The following is a 24671-nucleotide window of genomic DNA, read 5'->3' on the forward strand; positions in this document are numbered from 1 at the left end:
TACGGATCTGGCGCACCGACGCTGGTGACTGCGTCCAGACAGTTCACGTTGGGTTTGCATGCACGCCTACTTACAGATCTTGGCGCCATTACTGTACATAAGCCACTAGTCGCAGAGGCATCTGTGGCATCTACTTCGCTAGTTATGCTGAACCACATTCGGCGAGGAGGGAAATTGGCGGCCGCCTCAGTGTTGACTGGAATGGTCAGTAGGCAGGTGTCCGACACGTGACAGGGTCAAATCGGTCTAGCGGCCGGAATTGCTGTGCGTTACGGCACAGGGAAATTGATGATAATAAAGGGGCCAAATAGGCGATTGCAATTGTGATGATTACAGTCGTAATAGGGCTGTTATCGTGACTTGTGATCGATGTATCTGCTTGTTGCTTGTCTGAGGATTTCCCCTCTTTTCGGCTCAATCCAGCCTCCCTTATCCTTAGTCATCCTCGCGGCCGGGTCTCTCCGTCTGACAGCAAGTTGGGGGCAAAATCGGCGGGCGGAGCGGGTCAGGCTGAGGAACAAGAGGGGCAGCGCCAACGATGGCAGGATCGCTCACCAGAGTCGTCGGCTGTGGAGGGCACGCTGCCAACGGCTGCGTTGGACGAAGGGGAATTGGACATGGTTGTGAGGATGGTGAACGAGCAACGTCTGGGGGATTTTTGTTTCCCATAGTTCGGATAGAGTGCGATGAAACGGCTGCGCACAGCACTGGTTAGCAACCACTCCGGAGCCTCTGCAGGGGCGGGTTCGGTGCCCGGTCTTTGAGTGTTGAGGGGCGAGCCCACATGCAAAACGGACAAGGGAATCTTGCGCTGAATTGAAAGCAAGGTTTTTCTTGAGTTGACTAGTTTACGGGCGTTCACGCCTACAGTGGGTGGCAATAAGTTTGAATCAATTATCAGGTACCGCCGGATTGTTTTAGCTTAATTAGGAAGAGTGATGATGTTGCTTTTAAGTTTCAGCTCTTCTTCTTGCAGAGGAGGTTTACTGCCGTTAAGTGGTTCAGAGTGAATTTTAAAGCGGCATGACAATAAAATTAAAAGATACCCGTAGGGCTATTCAAACTTATTGCAACAGCTTGCGCCCGCTCGCTGGTGCCATGACCCACCAGGACTCGGTCAATGAGTTTCGTTACTTCATTCCCCACGAACTCTCGCCGTCTGTCCGCTATCTGAGGCCTGGAATGCTTTTACTTCCGCCTTTCGTGGTGGTTTGAGTTTCTCTATGTTTTCCGTTCTTCGTTGTCGTGTCCTCATCCATGCGATATTAATAACTATGCCCAATCCCTCCCACTTTCCGGCTGCCTCCTGGAGCTTCATCGGCCAGTTCCGAGCTTTGAGCTGATCCAATGTCTTCGCCGCTCAGCTTCACTCCATGGAGGAGGAGGGCATTGAGCTCGACCTCGCAGCGCGATCCCCCGCAGCTCCAACCTGCCGATGGCTTCAGCTCGAGCCCTTCGCATGGTTCCCACCAAACTTCTACTACTGCTACGCAAGCTCGCCCGACGTCCATCAGCTCCGCGCCCAGCCATCGAGAGCCCATTCGATCCTTTATTCACAGCTCTGTGCGAGATGACTTACTGGGTATGTTTAGTTAATGCGCTTAACGCCCTTATCATCTCCACACCATCGCCTGCTTACACCCAGCTTTTGCTTCCAAATAAAAAAAATTGAAGACAATCCAAAATCGCTAACTCCTGCGGACTAGTTCCGGTAGATAGTGTTCAAAATGCGAGAAACATTCGTCAAGACACCGCGGAGCTTGCCACCTACCTCCTCTCAGACGGACAAGCTCCCCCAAGCCCCGTATTCCTACGCTCGCGATCATCCGTCCACGAAGTTGCCGTGTCCGATTACGGCGACGAGTCTTCCATAACTGACCATGCGCGCAACTCGACAACGACTGTAGAGGTATCTGAGCCGCCATCGCCAGAGGCCGAGCGCGACACACATGCGCCCGCCGGGCCCTCGGTTCTTGCAAACCTCCTCAAGGGCTCCCCTCCTCAGTCGATGGCTCAACATCACCCTCCCGAGACCGAACATGAAGAAGACGATGGGGACCGAAACCAGCCCGAGCCGCGTTTCCATACCGATGCCAGTTCGGAGCGCACGCCACTGCTGTCGAGGGTGACTTCAGGCGGCAGGCGGTCTTACACGGAGGATCTTGAGGGTCTGAAATCTCGCGCAAAGCGTCCTTGGATAAGCGGTTTGGTAGAAGCAGGCCACAAGGTGGAAGAACGAGTGACACATAGCGTTGCGGTCGCCGTCAATCTGCGCCGCTGGGATGGCAAGGCAATATGGCACAACACGGTGGTTACTCACGTCTCATGCTTGCCCGCCGTGACTGTTGGTCTATTGCTCAACATTCTAGATGCGCTCTCTTACGGTGCGTTAAACTGTTATGGGGCCTTATACAATTCGCTGACGGATAACAGGTATGATTCTTTTTCCTCTGGGAAAGCCAATCTTTTCACATCTAGGATCTGCCGGTATCTCAGTTTTCTATGTCAGCACCATCGTGTCACAAATCACATTCTCATCGGGCAGTATCTTTAAGGGCGCCGTGGGGTCTGAATTGGTGAGTCTCTGATAAGGTAGTATGGCGCAATTCCGGCGTCATTGACTAACACGCCGCAGATCGAGGTGGTGCCGTTCTTTCACAACATGGCGTTCCGAATCACCGATACGGTTGGAGAGAATAACCCTGACGCCACCATTGCCACCACTATCGTGTCATACTCCATAAGTGCCATGATTACCGGCCTCGTCTTCTATCTCATGGGCCGATTCAAGGTTGGATATATGGTGGGGTTCATCCCCCGGCACATCTTGATTGGATGCATAGGTGGCGTCGGATGGTTCTTGGTCGCTACGGGGTTCGAGGTATCGGCTCGCCTCGACGGTAGTCTGGAATATGACCTCGACACGCTGAAGAAGTTGACAAACCCATCAACCGTACCGCTCTGGGTTGTCCCCCTGATACTGGCCATTCTTCTCTTCTACGAGCAGTCAAAAATTACCTCCAAGTTCTTTTTGCCTTTGTTTATCTTGGCGATTCCCTTGGTTTTTTACTTTTTTGTATTGGCTCTCGACGTGTTGGATGTGGATACATTGCGCGACCAAGGATGGATTTTCCAAGGGCCACCCTCCTGGGAGCCGTGGTGGTATTTCTACACTCTCTACCGTAAGTGCTTTTCACTCTCTATAGATGTCTTTGGCAACCATTCTAACAATCACATCAGAGTTCAAACTTGTGCGCTGGGATGCAGTCGTCGAATGTATCCCCGCCATGTTTGCCTTAACCTTCTTCGGCATCCTACATGTCCCGATCAACGTCCCTGCCTTGGCCCTGAACTGCGGCGAAGACCACGCTGATCTCGACAAGGAGCTGAGGCTTCATGGCTATTCCAATTTCCTGTCTGGTTGCTTTGGCAGCATCCAGAACTATTTGGTCTATGCGAACACCGTGTTTTTCATGCGGTCAGGCGGAAACACACGCCTCGCAGGCTATATGCTAGCTGCCGCCACCTTCGGCGTCATGCTTGTTGGCCCATCACTTATCGGATTCATTCCGGTCATGATGGTGGGCATTTTGATCTTTGATCTGGGCTTTGAGCTCATGTTGGAGGCGCTATGGCTCCCCCGCAAGAAGCTCAAGCTCGCTGAGTACATAACCGTAGTCGTCATTGTGCTCGTCATGGGCATTCACGACTTTGTGGTGGGTATCGGGGCTGGCATCTTGCTAGCCTTCGCATCACTCATTCTACAAACTTCACTGGTGTCAGCTATCCGTGGAAACTATTCCGGTGACATTGTCACTTCCACTGTGAGGCGCAATCTCTGGCAGCATCACTACCTGCACCGGGTTGGCTGCCAGATTTATATTGTGAAGCTCACGGGGTATCTCTTCTTCGGAACCGTTGTGAGCGTCGAGGAGAAGATTCGATGCCTGTTGGAGGACAGTGCATTTGCCAAGCAGCCCATCAAGTTCCTAATATTGGACTTGTGGCACGTTTCTGGCCTTGATTACTCGGCCGGTGAAGCGTTCAATACCATCAGTAGGCTTCTCAACAACAAGGACGTTGTTTTTGTCCTGAGTGGTGTTGACTGCGACAGTGAGCTTGGTCGAAACCTGAGGGCCGTTGGATTAGGAAGCGATGGAATCGATGTCATGATGGTGCCCGATCTTAACTCTGCATTGGAGAGCTGCGAGAACGAGCTTCTAAAAACCCTATATGCGAGACAGGAGGAGCTTGCTTTGAAGCGAGTTTCCATCCAGAACTTGGATGTCCCTGCGAGATCTTCGACTGCGTTCTCCTCATTCGACCCGCCCTTCAACTCACCTCGGCGAAACCATCTTGTCGAGGCTGCCCAGGATGCACTGAGCAGTGTCGACGTGCGGCGTCCATCCAGATGGATGAGCTTCCAAGAGCCTCTTAGGCTCATGCTCCAGATCTTCCAGGGCCTCAGTGAAAGAAACGAGGAAAGAAACGAGGACTTCTGGTTCCCAGCAACCTCATACTTTACCCGACGCGAGTATCCGGCCGGTACCATTCTTTTCCGGCGCGGAGAGTCGGCGAACGGCTTCTACATGTTGGAACGGGGCATCATCCGGGCTGAATACGACCTCCCTCAGGGATGGCTTTGCGAGAGCATCGTGGCGGGCACGACCTGCGGCGAGCTCCCCTTCTTTTCCGATACTGATCGGACGGCGACTGCGGTGGTGGAGAGAGATTGTGTCGTCTGGCTTATGGACCGGGAGCAGTGGGCCAAGATTCAAATCGAGCAGCCGGAGGTTGGTAGGGAACTGTTGAGGGTGTCCCTGAAGCTCACTAGCGAGCGCATGAGCGCTATTACCTCGTACATCTTGACGACGGCGGGTTAGATCTCGACCGGAATATCGAATGTCAAATCATCAGGGAACGCAAAATAAATAAAGAGTAGTGCTATTCGGGCTGTATGATATTGCTATCCGGGCTGTATTGATCACATGACCACGTAATTTTTAACCGCATTCGGCAAATGCTCCCCGCCACACCAAAATTACAGTGTAAGTCAAAGAACGCGAATAACATCAGGCCAATTCAATCAAGGTCAACACATCACAACAGCCCGCGAGCCCGGCTACAGCCAAATCGCTCAAAAAACGCATTTCCGGTATTTCCTCTAAAAAAATAGTATTTCTATCGGTCCGACTAATATTCCGGCTGCGTAGCCGGAATGATAATGACATCTTCAACGACTGACGACGCTGATGACTGCGACCGGGCCGGAGCCGCGGCCCCGGCGCCCCTACCTCTGCCTCGTCCTCCTCTAGATCTTCTTTTCCTTGTATTTGTATGGCCTCTTGATCTTGGCGTCGACAGTTTTCGGGACTGTTGGCTGCTTAGTGTGTCCACAAGCTCGGTCTGTGACAGCGTGCGCCGTACGCTTGGGTTGAGCCGCCGGGTCGTCTGTGGGTTTTGGCGAGGCTGCCGGGGGGTCTGTTGGCTTTGGGTCTGTTGCTGGAGACTCGAGGTCACACTGGCTTGTAGATGTGAGGGTATCATGAGCTTCCTATTTATAGGTATTCGAGGTCGGCCGCGGAGGTTAGCGACAACGTCAGGGTCGCGGATCAGCAGGAGTGGCTCTTCGAGGTCCTAGAGGTAGAAATTAGCAGATTTCTTATATAAAGAGCTGTGATTCCTACCAGAGGTTTATTGAGCCACCAGCGGGGCAGGATAACTTCCTTTAATAACGGCTCTTTAGTTACTAGCAAGTCGTAGATATAGTGACTGCAGAGAAGACCATATTGCTGTGTGAAGGTGCCGGAACATGGTCTCAACGGCTCGGGGGTCTGCTGCGTAAGTGATAGTAAAGCTGCCTCAGCAAATCGATGCTGCTTGACAAGCAAATCGACAGCAGCGTAGGTTATTTGTAAGGGAGCCTCACCAAGCCATTCCCGGCCCATGTATTCTCGTTGCTGATGCATCATCATTCTGGCTGCTTGTTGCTCATAGTCACGCTGCTTCTTTTTCAACATCTGTTGGATAGCTTTGTGTAGGCGAAGCAGGTCACCGGTGCCGGTGACTAGGAATGACTTTACATCCTTGTGGGCAGTCTCAACAGAGCTGTTAACCCTCTGGCCGAAGTTGCGATAGCGGCAAATGTAGCACTTTGCCCACTGTTCCCGCCAAGGCATATACTCCCTTGAGATGTATCGAAGGATCGACTTTTGCTGTGGGTTGTATGCATCGTTCATCGAGGCCCAAGCCGCCTCGAAGTCACTCACTTGGTCGGCATAGATGACTCGGTGCCAGGCGGAAAACATCGTCTCGCGGGTCAATTCACCTTGTGTGCTAGGCGGCGGTGCTGGTGATGCTGAGTCTCAGTTGCCGTAAGTTCCTTCATTGGCCTCGTGATAGAGGGCTTCATGATGTCGATTACTGAGACTAGGCGTTGGCACATAATCGTCATCATCGTCATCATCGTCAGTATCTTCATCAGCATCGGCGTCTTTTGGGTCCTTCCAACGGGCTGTGATTTTCGCCTTGATGTTGGCGTTGATATGAAAGACGCATAACTGCTGCTGCGTGTCTGGAAAGGTTACATAAAGGGCGTTTTTAGGGCTATTTCCTTGTTAGTAATAACAACAGAAGGCACTCGGATTCCAAGAAAACGGCGGAAATCATCCACTTGGTCACAAAGCCACTGAAATCCTTCCTCTTTTTCGGAGTTGATGAGACCAAAGCCAGAGTTAACAACAGACTTTTGGCCTGTGACGCCAGTGACCTGGAAAAGGTACATTTTAAAGCGGTTAGTCTTATATGTATTGTCCATACCAAGAACCTCTGGAAACCTCTTCCACATCAGCTCACACCAAGGATAAGTCCAGAAATGTTACAGGCTGGAGCCTGGGGATACGGCTGCGGCTGTGCCGAAGCCGGAGTCAAGACGCTAGCAACTACTAGTGTTAAACCGACAGGGTCTACGGAGGACACGGGAAGTCCCCTGGCAACCGGCTGGAAGACTTCCCGAAGACTTCCCTGGAACTACTATAAGACTGTATGAAGATTCCTGCAGAAGGAAATCCTCTTCTCTTCCTTAGATTTAGATAGACAATTCACAGCACTCTTTGCACGGAAGATCCTCGAAGGGCCAGCCCTTAACAAGAAAACACCCTCAACTTTGCGGTCAGCGCTATACCGTACGAGGTGCTTGAGACCCTGATCTTGGAGGGAGCCGATCCGCGCCTGCGTCGCTGTTTTGCCGCTGAGAGATGCCTGCCGCAGCTTCTGACGGTCATTATAGATGTCTTTTTGTCGAAAGAAAGACGGCTCAATCGTTACATCACGTATGATATCACTCATCTCGCGGGCGGGGAGGGATTTGTGCTTGAAAAGAGATTGCTCGACTTCTAGCTGCTCTGGTGTGCGGCGGCGATGCATCACGTGTGCGGACGGGTCGAGGGACGGGCCGTGGTTGTGATCAGAGACCGCGACTCGGTAGGTCCAGAGATAGTTGAGCTTTTGCGTTGCTGACGCTGTGATCTTAAACGGGCAGCCGACCTTTTGCGTACTGGATTTGCGTACATCAGCAGCTTCACACTCACGAGCGTCACCGCGGTCACAACGCAGTTGAATATAAGTTGGTTGCTTAACGCCATGAATCTCACGATAGTTACCCGGTGACTTCTTCACCAAGGCGGCGCCGTTCTTACGATAGAAGTCTTGCAGAGACTTGACGAGGTCATCCAGAGACGAGAATTGCGCTGACGGCGGCGGCGGTGGGATTTGAGAACCCAGGGAAAAGATGCCGTGGATGGCATCGTCTTCAGCGTGAGATTGAGTCATTGTGACTTATGAGAAATGGTTGTGTGGAATAGCAGAGGGACGACGTGATGGTAAAAGGTCTAAGTTGGCCTAGGAATTGCGATCCGATATCGCGGGGTGTTGTAAGTGAGGGTGGTCACGTGGCCGCGAGATTTTCCTAATGTGGCTAGCGTTCTCAAAGTCATGTGACAAATTCCCTCTTTAGGCAAGCGTATTTTGGGTACAGCCCGGATAGCAATATTATACAGCCCTAATAGCACTACTCTTGAATTTTTGCTTAGCAGTAGGTGGGTATTGTTGAGACCCAATCTGCAAAAGTAATGGGTACCCACACTGATGCTAGTATGAATGTGGTATATATGCCTGGTCCTTTCAACAGGTATTAGCAGTAGGTGGGTACTGGATGGTAAGGGGTGGGGTTGTTACGGACGGCTATATCTAGCACTGGGTCAAAACGAGTTTCTGGATAGATCCACGGCGGCCGTGGGCACGGACTACTACTGGCTAGATGCAAACCGCTAGTCCAAATTAAGCAATAGCCAATACAATCGCTTTAAAAGTTAGGAATTGTGGATCCCCTACCGCATCCCAGCTTTTCCAGCCCTTCCTTTAACGCTCTTTTTCCCTCCCAACCAATTCAACCGACCAGGTAGGTTCTACCCCGACCACTGGATTTCCACCCCGCGCCCACACAATACCCTCTTGCTGCATACGCCACCGATCGGGAGCGATCAGGTCAACACGCAGCGTCTTTTTCGCGTTCAGTACCGTCCAGAACCGTCGCAATTGAGCGCCTGCGCGGAAGCGATCGCTCAATTGCGACGGTCAACTGGCCTACTCCCTTGCCTGGCAGTCACGTGCCTGAGCGCCTGCCCGGCCTTTGTTCTGGTTCTCGCCTTTCTGGCCTTTTTCAGCAGTTTCCGCAGTTACCCAATAACCGGTTTTTGCCCCACCTTCCACGCGAAATCCACATCTCGTACGGCCCCGTACGGCTCCTTCCGGCCTCCACCTCAACTTCATTTACATTTTACCCATGTTTCCCCCCCCCCGTTCTGCTCCGTACATATGCTAACACTCGCGTACAGCCCCGGTTTGTCGATAGCCATTTTTCGTACAATTTTCCGTACGCCTCGGCTCCCGAACACCCCCGAACGACAATGCCTCGCGGATCTCGCTCCGGTAAGGGCAGAAAGGGTGGAAAGGGCACGTCCGGAACCGCTCCGACCCCGAACGACGCTCCGGCCCCGAACGGAGGCGGCTCGGCCTCGAACGACAGCGGACGCGCCTGCTCGGAGCTGCCCGACTTCCAGCCCTGGGTTCCCCCCAACCATCCTAGCTGGACGCCCCCGGACACTCGCGTTCACGGCCATCAGCTCCCGAACGCGGAGCTAGAGGATGACCAGCCGGACGAGACCGTTAGCGAGCATTTAACCGCCTGGGTCCTTAAGCGTACGCTCCCGTTCTTGCCCAGTTTTTACCCGCTCACGCCAGTTCTAACCCGTCTGCCAGACGTCTCCAAGAATGTTTCCGCCGCCGTTCGTGCGCTCGCCCAGAACTACTTTAAGGTTTGTCTTTCGCTTCCACCCGTAGCCGTACGGCACTATGTGATAACGTACGCTTACGTTCACGTTAGATCAAGCGCATCATGGGCGTCCGTACCCGTCCGGGCGCGGACGGAACCGCTTACTACAACACTCTCAACCTAAAGCGGGGTGCCAATTGTGACGCGGCCTTCCACCATCTGTACGGCAACTTACGGTCCGGAACGGACGCGTGCGGCCCGTGCCAGAGGGGTTTGGGCCCGTTCGACAGCTGCGTTCAGATCAACGGTGCCTGCGCGAACTGTCGCTATAACTCCGCGGCTAAGCGCTGCACTCTCTACGGTACGTACGCCCCCGTTTGCCCCCGTTCTTCCCCGTTCTAGCCAGTTCGCTCCCGTTCTGACATATTTTTTTAGTCAAGGACGGAGATGCTAAGCCTAGGGGTAAGAAGCGCGGCCGTAAGCGTAAGGCCCTTGACGATGACGATGACATTCTTGACGCCATCCGTTCCGTCCCCCTCAAGCACCTCCGTACGCTCGCGGACGTCTTTAATAAGGTCGCCGACGATGTCGAGGACGAGACTGGTATGTACATCCCCGTCCATCCCTGTACGGGAGCGTGCAGGCCCATACAGCTTTGAACGGAGGGCTAACTTTTTCCAGATGAGTCTGATTCTGATTAAGTCATTTTCGTTGGCGTTCAGGACAGTATACCCCGCGACCGGCCCCGTCTGGCTTCGCATGGTCGGTCGGCATCACGTTTTTGGAAAGGTTTTTTGACATACCGTTCTTGTCCGCAGACTTTTTTTCTTTTTTTTTTTGGGGGGGGGGGGGGGGGGATGGACGAACAGGCCTGTTCGGAAATGTGAACTCCTCCTGTTCATTCATAACCGTTTTGGTCTTTCGGTATTTCAGATAGTCCGGCTCCGTATGGGGGGTTTCGCCCCCGTACGGCCCAGAAATGGACCTTATGCTCTTTATTTTTCCTTCCCCTACGCATATGATTCTATCTTAACATTTTATTATTTATTCATTGAAATATCTTCTATACGCCCCCGAACGTCCCCGAACACGCCGATCTAATGCCACGACAGAGGATCGATCTCGAGCCCTACCGGGAACAAATCCGTGGGAAATGGCAACTACGCTGGACGAACGCGGCCTTATGCGAATGGCTCCGGACGGATTTGAACGTTCCTGTTTCCGATACTACCTTGAAGCGCTTTCTTCGAATCTGGGGCTTCCAACGTGAGGGTCGTACGGAAGTGACTGACGCCCTCCGGGACCGTTTACGCTTCCACTTCTTCGAACACTACCTTACGGACGAACGGTTGCTCCAAGTGCTACAATCTGAGGGGTTTTCTATTACCCAAAAAGGCCTCGTACGGCTACGCCAAGAGATGGACCTCCGAAAGCGGCATACCCGAGAGGAAAACATTACCCTGCGAGAACAAGCCATCGGTCGTATCGCCCAAGCGGTTGATCCAACTCGCCGTTTGGCAGGTTACGGGCGCGAATACCTCCGAACGGAGCTGCGCCAGCAAGGATTCTCTACAAGCCGAGATGTCCTTTACTCTGCCTACAAAGAAGTCCACCAAAGGAGCTTCCGAGACCGGCTGGACGAGTTCAGACGGCGCCGTACGGGCTGGACCTGCCCTGGGCCTAACTTTATCTGGTCTATCGATGCGTACGATAAATTAAAGCCGTACGGCTTTGAGATCTACGCTGGGATTGACGCCTACTCGAGATATATCCCTTGGTTTTTCGTTGGCTTTAGTACGCACACGTCTATCGGCGTTGGCCTCCAATATCTCTCGATCATTCGCGAACGTGGCTTTACGCCGCGGATTATACGGGCTGATCGTGGGAAGGAAACTCCGGTTGTTGCTGGCCTCTATTGGTATCACTCGAGTCACACTGGGCGCGAACGGATACAACCGCTCACGGGCGAGGCCGTACCGATCAAGTTCAAGGACTGTTTTGTATACGGCAAGAGCATCCACAACGTCAAGATCGAGAGCTGGTGGAATCGTCTTTGTAAAGGCCGTTCGCAGTTCTGGCGGGTAAGATACTATTATACGCCCCCGAGTACCCCTAAACGCCTCCGTACTGACATGTTTAGACGGTCTTTGGAACCCTACATACAATAGGGCTTTTCGAACCCAGTCATATCTACGATCAGATTGCCCTTCTCTATATATATATGGAACCCTTAGATACGGACCTGCGCGGTTTCGTACGGGTATGGAATAACCATTACATCCGTAAACAGCCCAACCGACCTCATGTTGTCCCTGGGGTCCCGTACGTCCTCTTTCACCACCCCGAACAGTCCAGTACGGAGGATTACGGGGAGCCAATCATTCCAGCCGTACTAGAGGAGATGGAGGAGCTTCTTGGTCATAGATCATTCGATCTATCGTCGTATCTCTCTGCCGAGGTATTGGCGCTCTGCAAGTCCGTACTCAGCCGTTCGGTCAGGGATGGGAGCGAACAGCGCCGTGTAAATGGTGTCGATATTCCTCTTTATCGCTCGTACATTTACTTACGTGAACAACTTGAGGATCACCATAAATCCGGAGTCGACCCACGATTACACCTCCAGGAGCCGCCAACTGGAGGTATTCGACATCTAGAGGATGAACTGAGGACACGAGGATTTGATCTGGACGGGCATGTTCGTGGGGGAACGGATGATTCCGATAACGAATGGGATGTAAATTCGGAGACAGGGTCAGCTCGAAACTAGCTATCAAGCGAGGTCTGTAGTCTCCAGACAGGCCTGTTCAGAACCTTTCGCGTGCGAACGTGTACCCTTGAATACTTCGAAGGGGTCGGACTGCAAAGGGTTATCCCCAAAGAGATCTTCGCAATCGTCGTCTATACTACATCCTTCAGATGTCCGCCGAACAGGCTTGTCCGTCCCGTCGTTGACCTTTACCCCCCGGACGGGGCCGTTCATCTCCGCTTTGACTGAATCCTGTTGAGTTGACCCGCTGGCCTCGGCCTTGACCGGTATGGCTACCTTCTTGTTGACCTTCTGTACTGGCCCATCCGCTTCCGTTTTGATTCGTTTGGCTGTTGAAGTAGACCGTTTCTCAACCTTGACTGTAATACTAGCCAGTGGCTCGGACGTATTGCGTTTACGTCCTTGTGGCTGGGCCAGTACGGTCCTTTTCCCCTTCGTACTGACCTTTTCATCCCGTTCTGGTTGTTCGGCCGAGATGCCAGTACGTAGGTGTAGGCGGATTTCCGACCGAGGTAGAAGTCCTGTCTGCAACAGGAATGCCCATAGCTGAGTGGACTCGTACGCCGCCTCACAGAACCGAACGTTCAAGTTCAGGCTTAGTGGCTTCCCATCGATAGGAATAGCTGTCCACTCCCGTTCAGCCAGTTTCGCCCACTCCCCCGAGTTCGAGAAGAACCGTTTGATGATGGCGGACATCAACTGCTGGTGTGTATCCGTTTCCAGGGCCGTACTGAACTGTACTGCCATCGGAAACCTATGTACGGCCATGACGTCGAACCACTCAAGAGTCTCGATACCACCAGACTCGGCCGTACAGTAATTCCCAGCGTACAAGTACAACGAAATCCCGATCTTACGGGGCTGCATAAGCTCCGTACTACTCCGTTCGGCCTTACTCTTGTCGTTCTGAATGCTAGTCTGGCGGGCTTTATCAGCTTCTCGAAGAGCAGAAGAGAAAGCGGTTGCGCCGGCTCGATGAGTAGACACCGCGGGCGACTCGGCGTTTGAGGCGTACAGTGCCGGTTGGGGGCGTTCGGTCGCTTTAAAGGCCTTTCGGGTTCGGTCGGGTAGGTTCTGGAAGTCCACCTCTTCAAGGTCATCGTCAGAGGAAGCGTTGGAGGGCTTGTCGGCTAGGAGGGTGCCACAATACGGACAGGAGACCCAAGAGGGGTTATCCCGTAAGATCGTGGCATGTTGAGTACGGGCCCGGCCGGGGCAGTACAGAAGAGTTGGGGCCATAACGAATTATGATAGATCTAGGACATTGCGTTAAATGAAGAGGGATAAATGTGCGAGCGGCCCGTCTGGGGGCGAACGGCCACGTAAATGCTCGTCCGCCCCCGGACGGGCCGCTCGCACACATTTTCAAATACCTTTAGGTAGTAGGGTGTACATGGATATTGATTAATCCATATACTCAGGGGGGGTCGGCGGCAAGGGTGGTGTGGGGTGGGGTCCCTGTATTGACGAAAATGGATGGAAAATGCGTTTTGACCCAGTGCTAGATATAGCCTTCCGTACCCTCCGGCTGATCCGTGCACCCAGGACCCATGATGAAAGTGAGTGTGACAAGGATAACGCCACATTGGGACAGGGGCATTCCAGCAGCCCCTGCGCGCGCAGCCAGTTAGAGCAAGTTGCCGACTGAGACCAAGTGCGGGATCGCTTTTGATTTGCCGCACTTACCTTGATCATGTCTGGGTATGCCGGTATGCTTGGGAAAGCCTTTTCCATGGCAATGTAAGGGACCGTATCAACACTTGAGGCTAATAGATTACTTTCCTGCCAGGAAATACCGCAAAATAGGTAGGTGGCTCCAGCCCAAACTTCTGTCAGTTGCTAAAGAGTGAGAGTTCGCCTACCCAAAAGCCAGCTGACGTCACCGAGTGTCAGCCCCGCGTAGCCCGGACAACGAAGTAATGATATGGGTTGACGGAGAAACATGCCCATTTATGGCACGAATGAACATGACAGAAAGGTACCTTCTTGCAAAGGAGCTTCCAATCAGCGGAATAATTCGGCGGTAGAAATGGCCTCGGCCTTTCTGTGCAGAAATTCGAGCTGCGTGTCAGCTTTAGGATTCGGGTTCCTTTTGCTGCTGAAGTGTCGAATCTCAGCCCTCTCACCGGACGCTAAGGTGAAGGCTGGTACTATGGCATAGAGACGACGGCAACGGCTTGATCTCCACATAACGAAAGTTGATGGCCGAGGATTCTCATCAGTGCTAGAAACACTGTCTTCTCGCCACAGTTCCTCACTAACCCAGGACCATGCCGGCAGCGGCCCAACTGCAGAATGCGGTGGAACGGATAGTAGCGCAAACACAAACTTCAACCCCCTACACGGGAAACTCCGCCGGGGCGATGTACCGGCGTTCCGCAAGCCATAAAATGGCATCCAAAATGCGTCATGTAAGGGGAGCGTCGATCACAGTGCAGCAGGCCCATTACCTGCCTCCCCTCACCGGGCCCTCCAGGAATGCGAATGGAACAGCGCCACCTGGCTCAAAATCAATCCGCGCCCCTTTCAAATTTTGTCCTCTGAATGTTTCATCCCCATGAAGCGATCGTGATCCACGATATTACGACTCTGGACCCACCCACAAGGTTTTCGTCTCTTAAGCGCTAAGAGCAGCAGATGTCACGCTTGCATGACGTCTGGATATCAGCGGCCCGTGGCGTTGGTATCTGCCACTTTCACATGGCTTCCCCTGTCAACGACGCACCGGGTGCCGTTGCTGCCCCAGCGGTGCACAGGCCAGGGGTGGATAGGGTCACTTCGGCCACAGGAAAGACCAACACCTCGCGTGATAACGATTCGCATCAGTGGCTATTCTAGCAATGACTCGCGCAACGCCTGTCTTCCTGTTGTGCCAGTGGCATCTTGTGTTTGACATAATAGACGCTGCCCAAGACATTGATTCTTTCGCGCCGCGGAAATCTGGAAATACACCGAAACCCTGGCGCTCATCGAGCGATGGTCGGCGTTTTGCTCATTCTTAATTTTCTTCTCGACGACGGGGGCTACCAGGCTAGAGATTGCACATTAGGTGCTGGATTGTACAGAGGAGGGAGCCGACGAGATGTTATGCTAATTTGAAGGTACAGTCAGATCTACTAGGAATCGCATCCACTCTCGCGACACTCAACCACTCCAGCCTCCAACCCTAGAGCGCTACTCCTATAGTGATGTTCAACCTGAAAGTCGTCAACATTCTATGTTGATCACTTAGCCCGGGTTACGCCATACTTCCCTCCCCGGAGTTTACCAGAAATACAAATTGGCTTTAGCATGGCGCCAAACGCTATGCCACTCCACAAGCAACGTCCGTGCTGAGTCTAGACCAGTCTTCGGCAAGGCCGTGCTCTCTGAAAGTTTGCCTGAAGCTCTAGAACCTTTCTAACTGGAGTCGTCTTCAGGTACTGAAGCCTCCTATGCTGTTAATGGTGGGCGATTTTCAGGCGGGGGGTAGGAAGGCTTGAATTCCAGCCAATCTGTGCCGAGGCCGGGGATGCTTGCGGGCGTCATGACGTACTCAAGTCAGTGCTTTGTCACTAGATCCGTACGAGGGCTGGACTTTAGCTTCCGTGACTCAAGCTATTGACTGGCGACTGATGATACACCAACACCATGGGCAAGGATACCTATCTTGATCACTATCGTCCTTCATTTAAATTATGATGCCTCTTCTGAATGGAACCAGAGTCTGGCTAAAGTTACGGTCATTCTAAGTTGATATCAACCTATACTTGGTTCACAATGATCACACTTCTCTCTCCCCATTTTGTCCTCCAAGAGGTCACCGAAGATGATCTTGCTCTTGCTTCGCTAGCCTGGGGCTTCACGATCGGCTTTGGATGGCTCACCACCTGGACAGCCATGAAGCAAACAAAACGTATGTACGAGAGACGCGGCCTTCTCGTATTCCGCAGTGCCTATGTCTGGATGATTTGGCTCGAGATTCTTGTATGCCTCATCTTCAGCATTATCTGTTGGTTGCACTTGAAAGGCATAATTCCCCCGAGGTAAGCGTTGATCCCCTATGTATTAGATGATTCCTCCTCGCACAGCCCACGTTTCCTTTCGGTGCAACAAGTCTGATGGTAAGGGCAGTTGAGAGTGTGAGGAGGGATCTCTTGGTAATGTAACGTTTAAAGGGGGTACTAAACATTAAATCTTCTAGTTTCGCGTTCTACTTTTGCATTCGTAAGCAGTCTAAAAGCACCCTAAGTTGCTAAGAATAAGATAATAACCTCCATAGTTACTACATGGGCACTTCAAGTAAGTATGCTCCACTTACCCTTCTAAAGTTTATCAATGATTCTAACCAGTTTAGGTTCAATTTCTTCTCCAAATTATCATTAATCGTTGCTCTATCCTTCTCACAGATTCAGTAACGGCATACCGTCTTAAGGTCGGTGTTGCAGTCTTAATCACAGCCGTTAATATCTCGGTCTATAATATTTGGATCCCCGCCCGTCTCCAGATCTCAGAGAGATATATCTGGATCAACGAGTGGTGGGACCGTGTCGAGAAGGGGATCTACCTTCTTGTCGACGGAGCACTCAATTTCTATTTCATTCGCGTTGTTCAACAGAACCTAGTGGCAAATGGCTTAACTAAGTATAAGAGTCTGGTCAAGTTCAATATGTGCATCGTCGGATTCTCCCTCAGCATGGATGTGCTTATTATCTCTATGATGAGCTTGCATAACACGTTCGTGTAAGTCAACTCCGTTATATTTCCCTACATTGCATGAACCGACAAACTTTCAAGACGAGGAAAAGCGGGATAGATAATAGGAGACACTTCTAACTATGAATTCAGTTACATGCAGTTTCATCCCTTCGCATACATAGTCAAGCTCAAGATCGAGATGTCAATGGCAGACTTGATAGGGAAAATTGCCAGACAGCGACAATGCGGTGTCATCTCTAATGGCACTTTTTGCGACCTGGAGACAACGCGACAGGGAACCGTTCCAAGTAAAAGCCTCACGACCACGTATAGTAGGACAAGAGTCTCCACGGAGGGAATCCGTACTGTTCGCGGAGTTGATGCAGTATCTATCGAGTTGCAGGAAGGACTAGATGGGTCAGCTGCCTTCAATGGCCGGTCAAAGACGAACAGGGACACGGGGTTTCTTGGCCAATCTTCATCTTCAAGCTTGAAACTGGGCGAGGCTATTTATACCACGGAAGACAATCGCATCAACGTCGACGCTGCAACAAGCAATCATGGGGAAAGCACATGTAGTGTTGCAGATAGCTTCAACGAGAACGGATCGGCAAGGAAGGACGACGATGATGAAAGACCGCTGAGGTACTAGCGGATGGAGATAAGAAGTAAATGATGATGTGGACATGCGCGACTCGTCTTCTTCCAGACCCCGCGAGCCGATACCGTCGTAATCGTGCTGCAGCTCCGATCCGAGCAGCCTTCGTCTAGATCTGACTCTTCAGGACGTTTGCCGTATGAAACTTCAATAACTCGAGGTTTCGGCCACGTGTACTCCCCATATTTGCAGGCGTATCGACCCCATGGAGCGAGAAGAAGCTGCAAATCAAGAGGAACCTATAGCGGTACGTCTCGCCTACGATGCTGCAGCTCGGGAGCGACGACAGAGAGAGCCACCGACGACATCCAGTACCCAATGACCATACTCCCCGATCGCTTAATCCATAAAGGAGCTTTCCGTGGCTGTCATAGTGGCAAGATTCTTGTTGCTCGGAACGGTTATCTTTCTACTAAGCCTGTTTGGTCTTGGACTCCTCTCCTTTCTCTGCACCTTTTTTCTAAGGATGACCAGCGCGCGTCATTTCTCCTAGCTATTGCAGATGACTAATGATAAGCGAGCGACTCACGTAACCACATTTTCACCTCAACATACATTTAACATACTGTTGGATTGAGACCTCGTGTGGCGGCATAACATGCCTGATCCGGACTGCCTGATCCGGAACGCCGGATGCGGAACGCCGGATCAGGTAATAAGCCGGATCCGGCATCATAACAAACGCCGGATCCGTCTCCCTTTGACACCCTGATCTAGGATCTAGATCCCTTTGAGTATAAAACAGGGCCCCTATGACCCTCAATCAATGCAGGACAATAACATCAATTTACATCATTTGATCAATCATCTCTGCTATTGCATACAGCAAATTGCGTATCCAACACATACCATTTCTCAACACATAAAAATAGCATCGCCTAGTAAAGAAAGGCGCCTTATTACAGCTGTCCAAGCTATCCACAAAGACCCAACTCTAAGTACACGAGCCACAGCCAAGATCTACACAGTCAGTCAAACAACACTCAGCCGCCGCCTTAAGGGCACAATTTTCCGACGCGATAGTATCCCCAATTCGCGAAAACTTACGGAATTGGAGGAATCAACAATTATTTAGTATGTCCTCGACCTAGATTCACAATTATTTCCTTCCTGGCTTTGTGATGTAGAAGATATAGCCAATCGACTGCTCGCCGACCGCGATGCGCCTCCAGTTAGCAAGCACTAGGCCTCAAACTTTATTAAGTAATAACTAGAGCTTATGATATGTTTTATGTATAAATATAACTACCAGAGGGCTTAATATAAAGCTCCGAATATTATTTGGGGCTGGTTTTAGCTTATAGAGAATATAATTGCAAAATATAGTATTGTAGAGTTAGATATCTATAATTTTAATAAAACTGAGTTTATAATAGGTATTATTTTAACTGGAATAGTTATTATAAGTACTGAATAATATAGAAGGCTGAGAATGGCCTAGCCAGAAAATAGAGAATAGGTTACTGTAATTTAGGGTATTAATTCCTAAGAGTAGGCAATCCCGCTGTTTATTACTATTACAGGTTAATATTTTAGCGGCCGAAAGGGACAATGGCCAACACCCAACTCATCAGCTTCCTTTAGGGGGATGCACAGAAAAGCGTCGCACAGGCGTCAAGATTGGTCGGCCCAAAGCCGCACCAGATCGCGCGTATGTGGTCGGATTGATCTGAGGCTTATGTCTCCTAATAGTAAAGCATCTAATTGGATGCTCTATCGGGTCGGTCGCAGGAAATAATGGTGGCAAGGCATCGATGAGGCCCGCGGCAGCCCGTCAATTGGCGAAGTGGAAGACTGAGGTCGGACGAGGATCGCGACTGTGGTCAAAAATAGTCTCGTAAAATCCTTTCAAAAATCAAGGGCAAAAAGTCTTCATTAACTCAAACAATAAGGTCTTCGAGACTGCTGTCTCTCTGACTCAAAAGAAAGAAAAATTCAATGTCAAGATGCAATGATGATCCTTCCTTCCGTGCGCAGCTTCCTCCCCTACTTATCCCCATTACATCCCTGCTAGCGACCAGCTAGCCCAAAAGTCCCTGACCGCCTGTCTCACGGGCTTCCGCGAGTTTGAGTAGAGTACATCGAGACCTCCTCATTTTGCCATGTGATCGAGAAGCCTGGAGGGATCCAGACTCATCTCGGCTGGACTGGCGTCCTTCATTGCTCGTTGGATATGTGAGGCATCTACTTCAGTCAACGAATAAACGGAATGACGGATCAGACACTGTCGCAATCAACAGGTGACAGATCAAGGTCCCGGTATCTTTTCGCCACGCAATGCGCTTTGACTTCAGCTGTCAGTTGTTGGGTCCAGTCCAAGCGCAATGGGCCTCGGCATTACAAGCCCCCGTTCCTAGTCCCATTCTAGCTCCCGTTCATCACGTCTAAGCAGACCGTGCTGATGATGGGTGTTTGACCTGAGAACAGGGCTGGAAAGCTTTAGATCGGAAGGGCTGGACATAGACTTTGGTTGCGTGTCTCCGCTCAGTAAATCTGTTGTCTACGAGGAACCCCCCCCCCCCAAATGGCTGACACAGTTGCTCCACTTGATTTCCGACTCGTGCTCTGAACCAGTCATCTCCAAGGGCGGCCCGCCACGCTCGGAGTCCCTCTGCTGTTGACCTCAAATGGCAGATGCGACAGCAGAACCATGTTCGCAATGGACGCCTTATCCGTACCTGACACACGGCATATCCCGGTCGTCCTGCTCACTCTATGCCTTTAAGCGAGGTGTCATATGTCGATTCAGTGTCGGCTACCCCGCACGGCTCCAAGGTCGATGGCTCAGACGAACCGACATGTGACACGTCTAAGGCTCACCGGTCACTAAGCCAGAGCTTCCATAACATTGCTACAGGATTCGCCAGACGCATGGCCTCGCCAGACCCAGATCAACCCTCCAAGCTTATAACTGGATGTCGGATGACTGAGGTTGGATTCATCCGCTGCGAGTTCCTCACCCGGAATGATAAGTTTCCGGGTACTGATCGCGATGATAGTCTCCTTCCATAACAGTGATTTCCAATGCCAATGACGAGTGTCGTGGGAGAGCGAATTACCCGCGGGGGGGGAGGTCAATCTTGTCTAGCTAGGTCGGGACCGGCACGGCGTAGCCCGTGCCCCCATACCGGGCCTCAGCCCGTGACAATAATTGTTGAATAGTGGCAAGGAAGCCCCTCGAAGGAGCTGGAAAGGCTGACAGGAATATCGCTATTAAAGATTACAGTTGCCACCTATTGCCACAGGCTTAGCAAGCAGCTTCTAGTTGATTCTACATGGCACAGAAAGGGAATATGAGGCTTGCCCTAAGCCCAAGAAAGAAAGAACAAGAGGACATAATTTTTTACCCCAATATCTAACAAGTATATATAGATTATAAGACACTATCTTATAGAGAGAACACGCCCTCCTTTAGGGGTTCGGGCAGCCGGAATAATGCAGATTCTTCTAGACTGTTGATAGAGTGTACAGAAGATGTGTCCCCTTCGTACTGAGGCGGGGCTAGGGCCGTGACAATCCCAAGTGATGAACCCGTCTATCAGCTGTGCCTGACTAAATGCAGGAGACTGGAGTAATTAAAGGATGACACACCTCTTTCATACCACAGCTTTGGAAAACTTGCAACCTTGGTGTTAACCCCAAGTAATGTGGTCACCAACACACCTCCATGGCAGTTTTGAGTCACATACCCTGTTCTCGACTTGCGCTGGAAGCATCTCTCTGTCTTCTCGTTTGCTGCTACATTTGTAGGTTTGTTAGCCGTACGCCACCCGGGCTCCGGGTCCACCCCGGTTCGTCTCCGCTGAATCAAGAGTCACACATCATATTTGGGGATGAAGACACATGCATCCAAGCCACAGGATGACCCCATCAACGGAAAGTTCCAGCGAGGCTAGTCGATTCCAAGACAAGATTTATGAAGTAAGTCCTGAGCTGCCTAGCCTACGAGTTGAAAATACCGCTTTTCTTTGTTTTTGCTTCTGATGATGGCGTTTCTGCTTGGCTGGGTGAAAATAACTCAAGCATCGCCTTTTGCAACAACGCCACCTCCTCCGCATTCCCCAGGCCCCGCACTCGAGCCACGGATAGCTCCGTGGCCCAGGTGGACCGACTAATTAATTTTTAAATAATAGATCAGGAACCCCCGTTTAAATGGGTAACAAGCAGCCTATAAGGTGTCCGACCCACCATAAAAGTCACCAGTTCTACTATCCGACGTCCCCACCTTGAGGCCTCATACTGCTCCTTTCCTATTACAATCTGGTAAAAGTGGCCGAGAGCATGGGTATGTCGAGCACCTCCCAGGGAAGCTTTGCCATAAGGGCTCAAAGCACTTATAACCCTAAAGATGTGATGGTTATTGTATGGGCACCCTAGTTCTGAATTATGGCTGATTTCCTAACCCATCTGCTGCAGGTTTGCTCGACACTAGCCTTATATAATACCTTCGAACTCCTCGCCCTCATATTTATGACCTTTAAGCGATACAGGGGCCTCTACTTTTGGAGTATTTTCCTCGCATCTTTTGGCGTCATTCCATACTGCGTCGGTTGGCTCATTGTTCATTTTGAACTTACCCATGACTGGGTTGGTATGATTATTGATTCAATTGGTTGGATTCTTTTAGTGTCAGGCCAATCTGTGGTTCTCTATTCACGACTACACCTAGTTCTCAACGACCCTAAGATTCTCCGCAACGTCCTGTGGATGATCATCGTGAATGGTGTCATTTGGCATACCTCAATTACAGTGCTTTTATTCGGGTCCAGTTATAGCCCCGCGCAAAATCGAGCTGGGTTCAACTCTGTCTTTAACATCCTGGAAAAGGTTCAAATGACCTGTTTCTGTCTCCAGGAGTTCACTCTCTCCAGTCTCTATATCTGGAAGACGTGGGATATCCTCAAGACGGCTTTCGGCAGCAAACGACGATTCATGTGGCAGCTTTTCGCTATCAACGTCCTCATCGTCGTTATGGACATCGCACTTCTCGCCATTGAATACAAGAGCTTATACGTCTGGGAGCAAGGAGTCAAAGTCGTCACCTACTCCATCAAGCTCAAGCTCGAATTCGCGGTATTGGGCGAGCTCATCGAGTTTGTACAGCATCGAGGCGGTACTGGTTGCACTGGTTCTGGTGGACAATCGAACCATAACACAGCTGTGTTTGTGGAGCTCTCTGGTAGTCAGTCGCAAACGGGGGACAGGAAAACGCGCTCTACTACGATCAGGCCGGAAGCAATCCACATGGAAGACATAAAGCCCAGCACATCGGTTACCATCACAACATCAAAGGCATCATCATATCCATCGCGGGAACAGGACGAGATTAGGGTCGCCACGAGGATAGATGTGGAAAGCAGTGTAATGGGTCACGGGGATAATAATAGCACCGATCAGCTTTATGATAGTGCCATCCAAGAGATCTCAAGGTCGTAGTGGTGTAATTGTACATAACATACATAAGAAGCAAGCGGAATATACCTAGTGGGTTAAATAAGCCTCTAGCTGAGGCCCCCACCTCTTCTCTGGAGAGGTGGCGGCATAACCTGTATGATACCGTATTATCGTTATCTGGCAATTTTCTCTATCAAGTCTGCCATTGACATCTCGATCTTAAGCTTGACTATATAGGCGAAGGGATGAAACTGCATGTAACTGGATTTATAGTTAGAAGTATCTCCTATTATCTAGTCTCCTTTTCCTCGCCCCGAAAGTTTATTGGTCCATGCAATGCAGGGTAATATAATAGGGTTGACTTACACAAACGTGTTATGCAAGCTCATTATAGAGATAATAAGCATATCCATACTGAGGGAGAATCCGACGATACATATATTGAACTTGACCAGACTCTTATATTTGGTTAGACTATTTGCTACCAGGTTCTGTTGAATAACGCGAATAAAATAGAAATTAAGTGCTCCGTCGACAAGAAGGTAGATCGCCTTCTCGACACAGTCCCACTACTTGTTAATCCAGATATATCTCTCTGAGATCTGGAGATGGGCGGGGATCTAAATATTATAGACCGAGATATTAACGGCTGTAATTAAGACCGCAGCACCGACCTGAAGACGGTATGCTGTTATCGGATCTGTAAGAAGAATAGCGTAACGATTAATAATAATTTGGAGGAGAAATTGGACCTAAAATGGTTAGAATTATTAATAAACTTTAGAAGGGTAAGTGGAGTATACTTACTTGAAGTGCCTATATAGTAACTATAGAGGTTATTATCTTATTCTTGGCGACTTAGGGTGCTTTTAGACTGCTTATGAATGTAAAAGTAGAATGCGAAACTAGAAGATTTAATGTTCAGTATCTTCTTCAAACGTTACATCACCAAGATATCCCTCCTCGCACTTTCAACTTCCCTTACCAGCAGGTGTCGATTGCTATATCGCTATGTTCGATTACCAGCGCGGTCAGCATTTCCAGCGGTACCCTGACTCTCCAGATATGCTCGACCTGTTGTACCGATAGGAAACGTGGGCTGTGCGAGGAAGGATCATTAAAAACACAGGGGATCAACACTTACCTCGGGGGAATTATGCCTTTCAAGTGCAACCAACAGATAATGCTAAAGATAAGGCATATAAGAATCTCGAGCCAAATCATCCAGATATAGGCACTGCAGAATACAAGAAGGCCGCGTCTCTTATAAATATGTTTTGTTTGCTTCATGGCTGTCCAGGTGGTGAGCCATCCAAAGCCAATCGTGAAGCCCCAGGCCAGCGAAGCAAGAGCAAGGTCATCTTCGGTGACCTCTTGGAGGATAAAATTGGGAGAGGAGTGTGATCACTGTGAACCAAATATTGGTTAACATCAACTTGGAATGACCATAACTTTAGCCAGACTCTGGTTCCATTCAGAAGAGGCATCACAATTTAAATAAAGGACGATAGTGATCGAGATAGGCATCCTTGCCCATGGTGTTGGTGTATCATCAGCCGCCAGTCAATAGCTTAAGTTACAGGAGCTAAAGTCGTACGGATCTAGTGACACAGCACTGACTTGAGTGCGTCGTGGCGCCCGCAAGCATCCCCGGCCTCTGCAAAGATTGGCTGGAATTCAAGCCTTCCCTCCCCATGCCTGAAAATCGTCCACCATTAACAGCACGGGAGCCTTCGGTACCTGAAGACGACTCCGGTGAGAAAGCTTCTAGAGCTTCCGGCAAGCTTTCAGAGAGCACGGCACGGCCTTGCCGAAGACTGGTCTGGACTCGGCACGGATATTGT

At 50.7% G+C, this 24671-nt stretch overlaps 7 protein-coding genes across 7 annotated transcripts; 5 read left to right on the forward strand and 2 right to left on the reverse strand.

The window, feature by feature from the left end:
* Positions 1-1149: 1149 nt before the first annotated feature.
* Positions 1150-4933, forward strand: BGZ61DRAFT_568075 (sulfate transporter family-domain-containing protein). Its single transcript, XM_046255986.1, has 5 exons — positions 1150-1582; positions 1716-2384; positions 2434-2576; positions 2636-3182; positions 3241-4933. Exons 1-5 carry the CDS (start codon positions 1348-1350, stop codon positions 4881-4883), a joined length of 3237 nt encoding a protein of 1078 aa, XP_046095205.1. The 5' UTR covers positions 1150-1347; the 3' UTR covers positions 4884-4933.
* Positions 4934-5062: 129 nt separating this feature from the next.
* Positions 5063-5718, forward strand: BGZ61DRAFT_466049 (uncharacterized protein). The gene has a single exon (XM_046247642.1). The coding sequence runs from the start codon at positions 5219-5221 to the stop codon at positions 5639-5641; it is 423 nt and encodes a 140-aa protein (XP_046095206.1). The 5' UTR covers positions 5063-5218; the 3' UTR covers positions 5642-5718.
* A 3248-nt stretch (positions 5719-8966) lies between these two features.
* On the forward strand, positions 8967-10032 carry BGZ61DRAFT_540666 (uncharacterized protein; the record flags this gene model as incomplete). The annotated part of the gene is made up of 5 exons (XM_046254940.1): positions 8967-9258; positions 9319-9374; positions 9443-9692; positions 9767-9934; positions 10013-10032. The coding sequence occupies 5 exons, from the start codon at positions 8967-8969 to the stop codon at positions 10030-10032; spliced, it is 786 nt and encodes a 261-aa protein (XP_046095207.1).
* Positions 10033-12101: 2069 nt separating this feature from the next.
* Positions 12102-13337, reverse strand: BGZ61DRAFT_540668 (uncharacterized protein; the record flags this gene model as incomplete). The annotated part of the gene is made up of 1 exon (XM_046254941.1): positions 12102-13337. One exon carries the CDS (start codon positions 13335-13337, stop codon positions 12102-12104), a length of 1236 nt encoding a protein of 411 aa, XP_046095208.1.
* A 2377-nt stretch (positions 13338-15714) lies between these two features.
* BGZ61DRAFT_594280 (uncharacterized protein) lies at positions 15715-17427 on the forward strand (the record flags this gene model as incomplete). Its single annotated transcript, XM_046256838.1, has 5 exons — positions 15715-16123; positions 16282-16304; positions 16360-16379; positions 16435-16820; positions 16926-17427. Exons 1-5 carry the CDS (start codon positions 15858-15860, stop codon positions 17425-17427), a joined length of 1197 nt encoding a protein of 398 aa, XP_046095209.1. The 5' UTR covers positions 15715-15857.
* Positions 17428-21819: 4392 nt separating this feature from the next.
* BGZ61DRAFT_568102 (uncharacterized protein) lies at positions 21820-22869 on the forward strand (the record flags this gene model as incomplete). Its single annotated transcript, XM_046255987.1, has 2 exons — positions 21820-22615; positions 22685-22869. The coding sequence occupies 2 exons, from the start codon at positions 21820-21822 to the stop codon at positions 22867-22869; spliced, it is 981 nt and encodes a 326-aa protein (XP_046095210.1).
* A 131-nt stretch (positions 22870-23000) lies between these two features.
* On the reverse strand, positions 23001-24523 carry BGZ61DRAFT_500097 (uncharacterized protein; the record flags this gene model as incomplete). The annotated part of the gene is made up of 6 exons (XM_046251507.1): positions 23001-23088; positions 23194-23396; positions 23463-23579; position 23878; positions 23972-24200; positions 24448-24523. The coding sequence occupies 6 exons, from the start codon at positions 24521-24523 to the stop codon at positions 23001-23003; spliced, it is 714 nt and encodes a 237-aa protein (XP_046095211.1).
* Between the last annotated feature and the right edge of the window lie 148 nt (positions 24524-24671).

The sequence above is a fragment of the Ilyonectria robusta genome (genome assembly GCF_021365365.1).
Source record: "Ilyonectria robusta strain PMI_751 chromosome Unknown BGZ61scaffold_46, whole genome shotgun sequence".
NCBI lineage: Eukaryota > Fungi > Ascomycota > Sordariomycetes > Hypocreales > Nectriaceae > Ilyonectria > Ilyonectria robusta.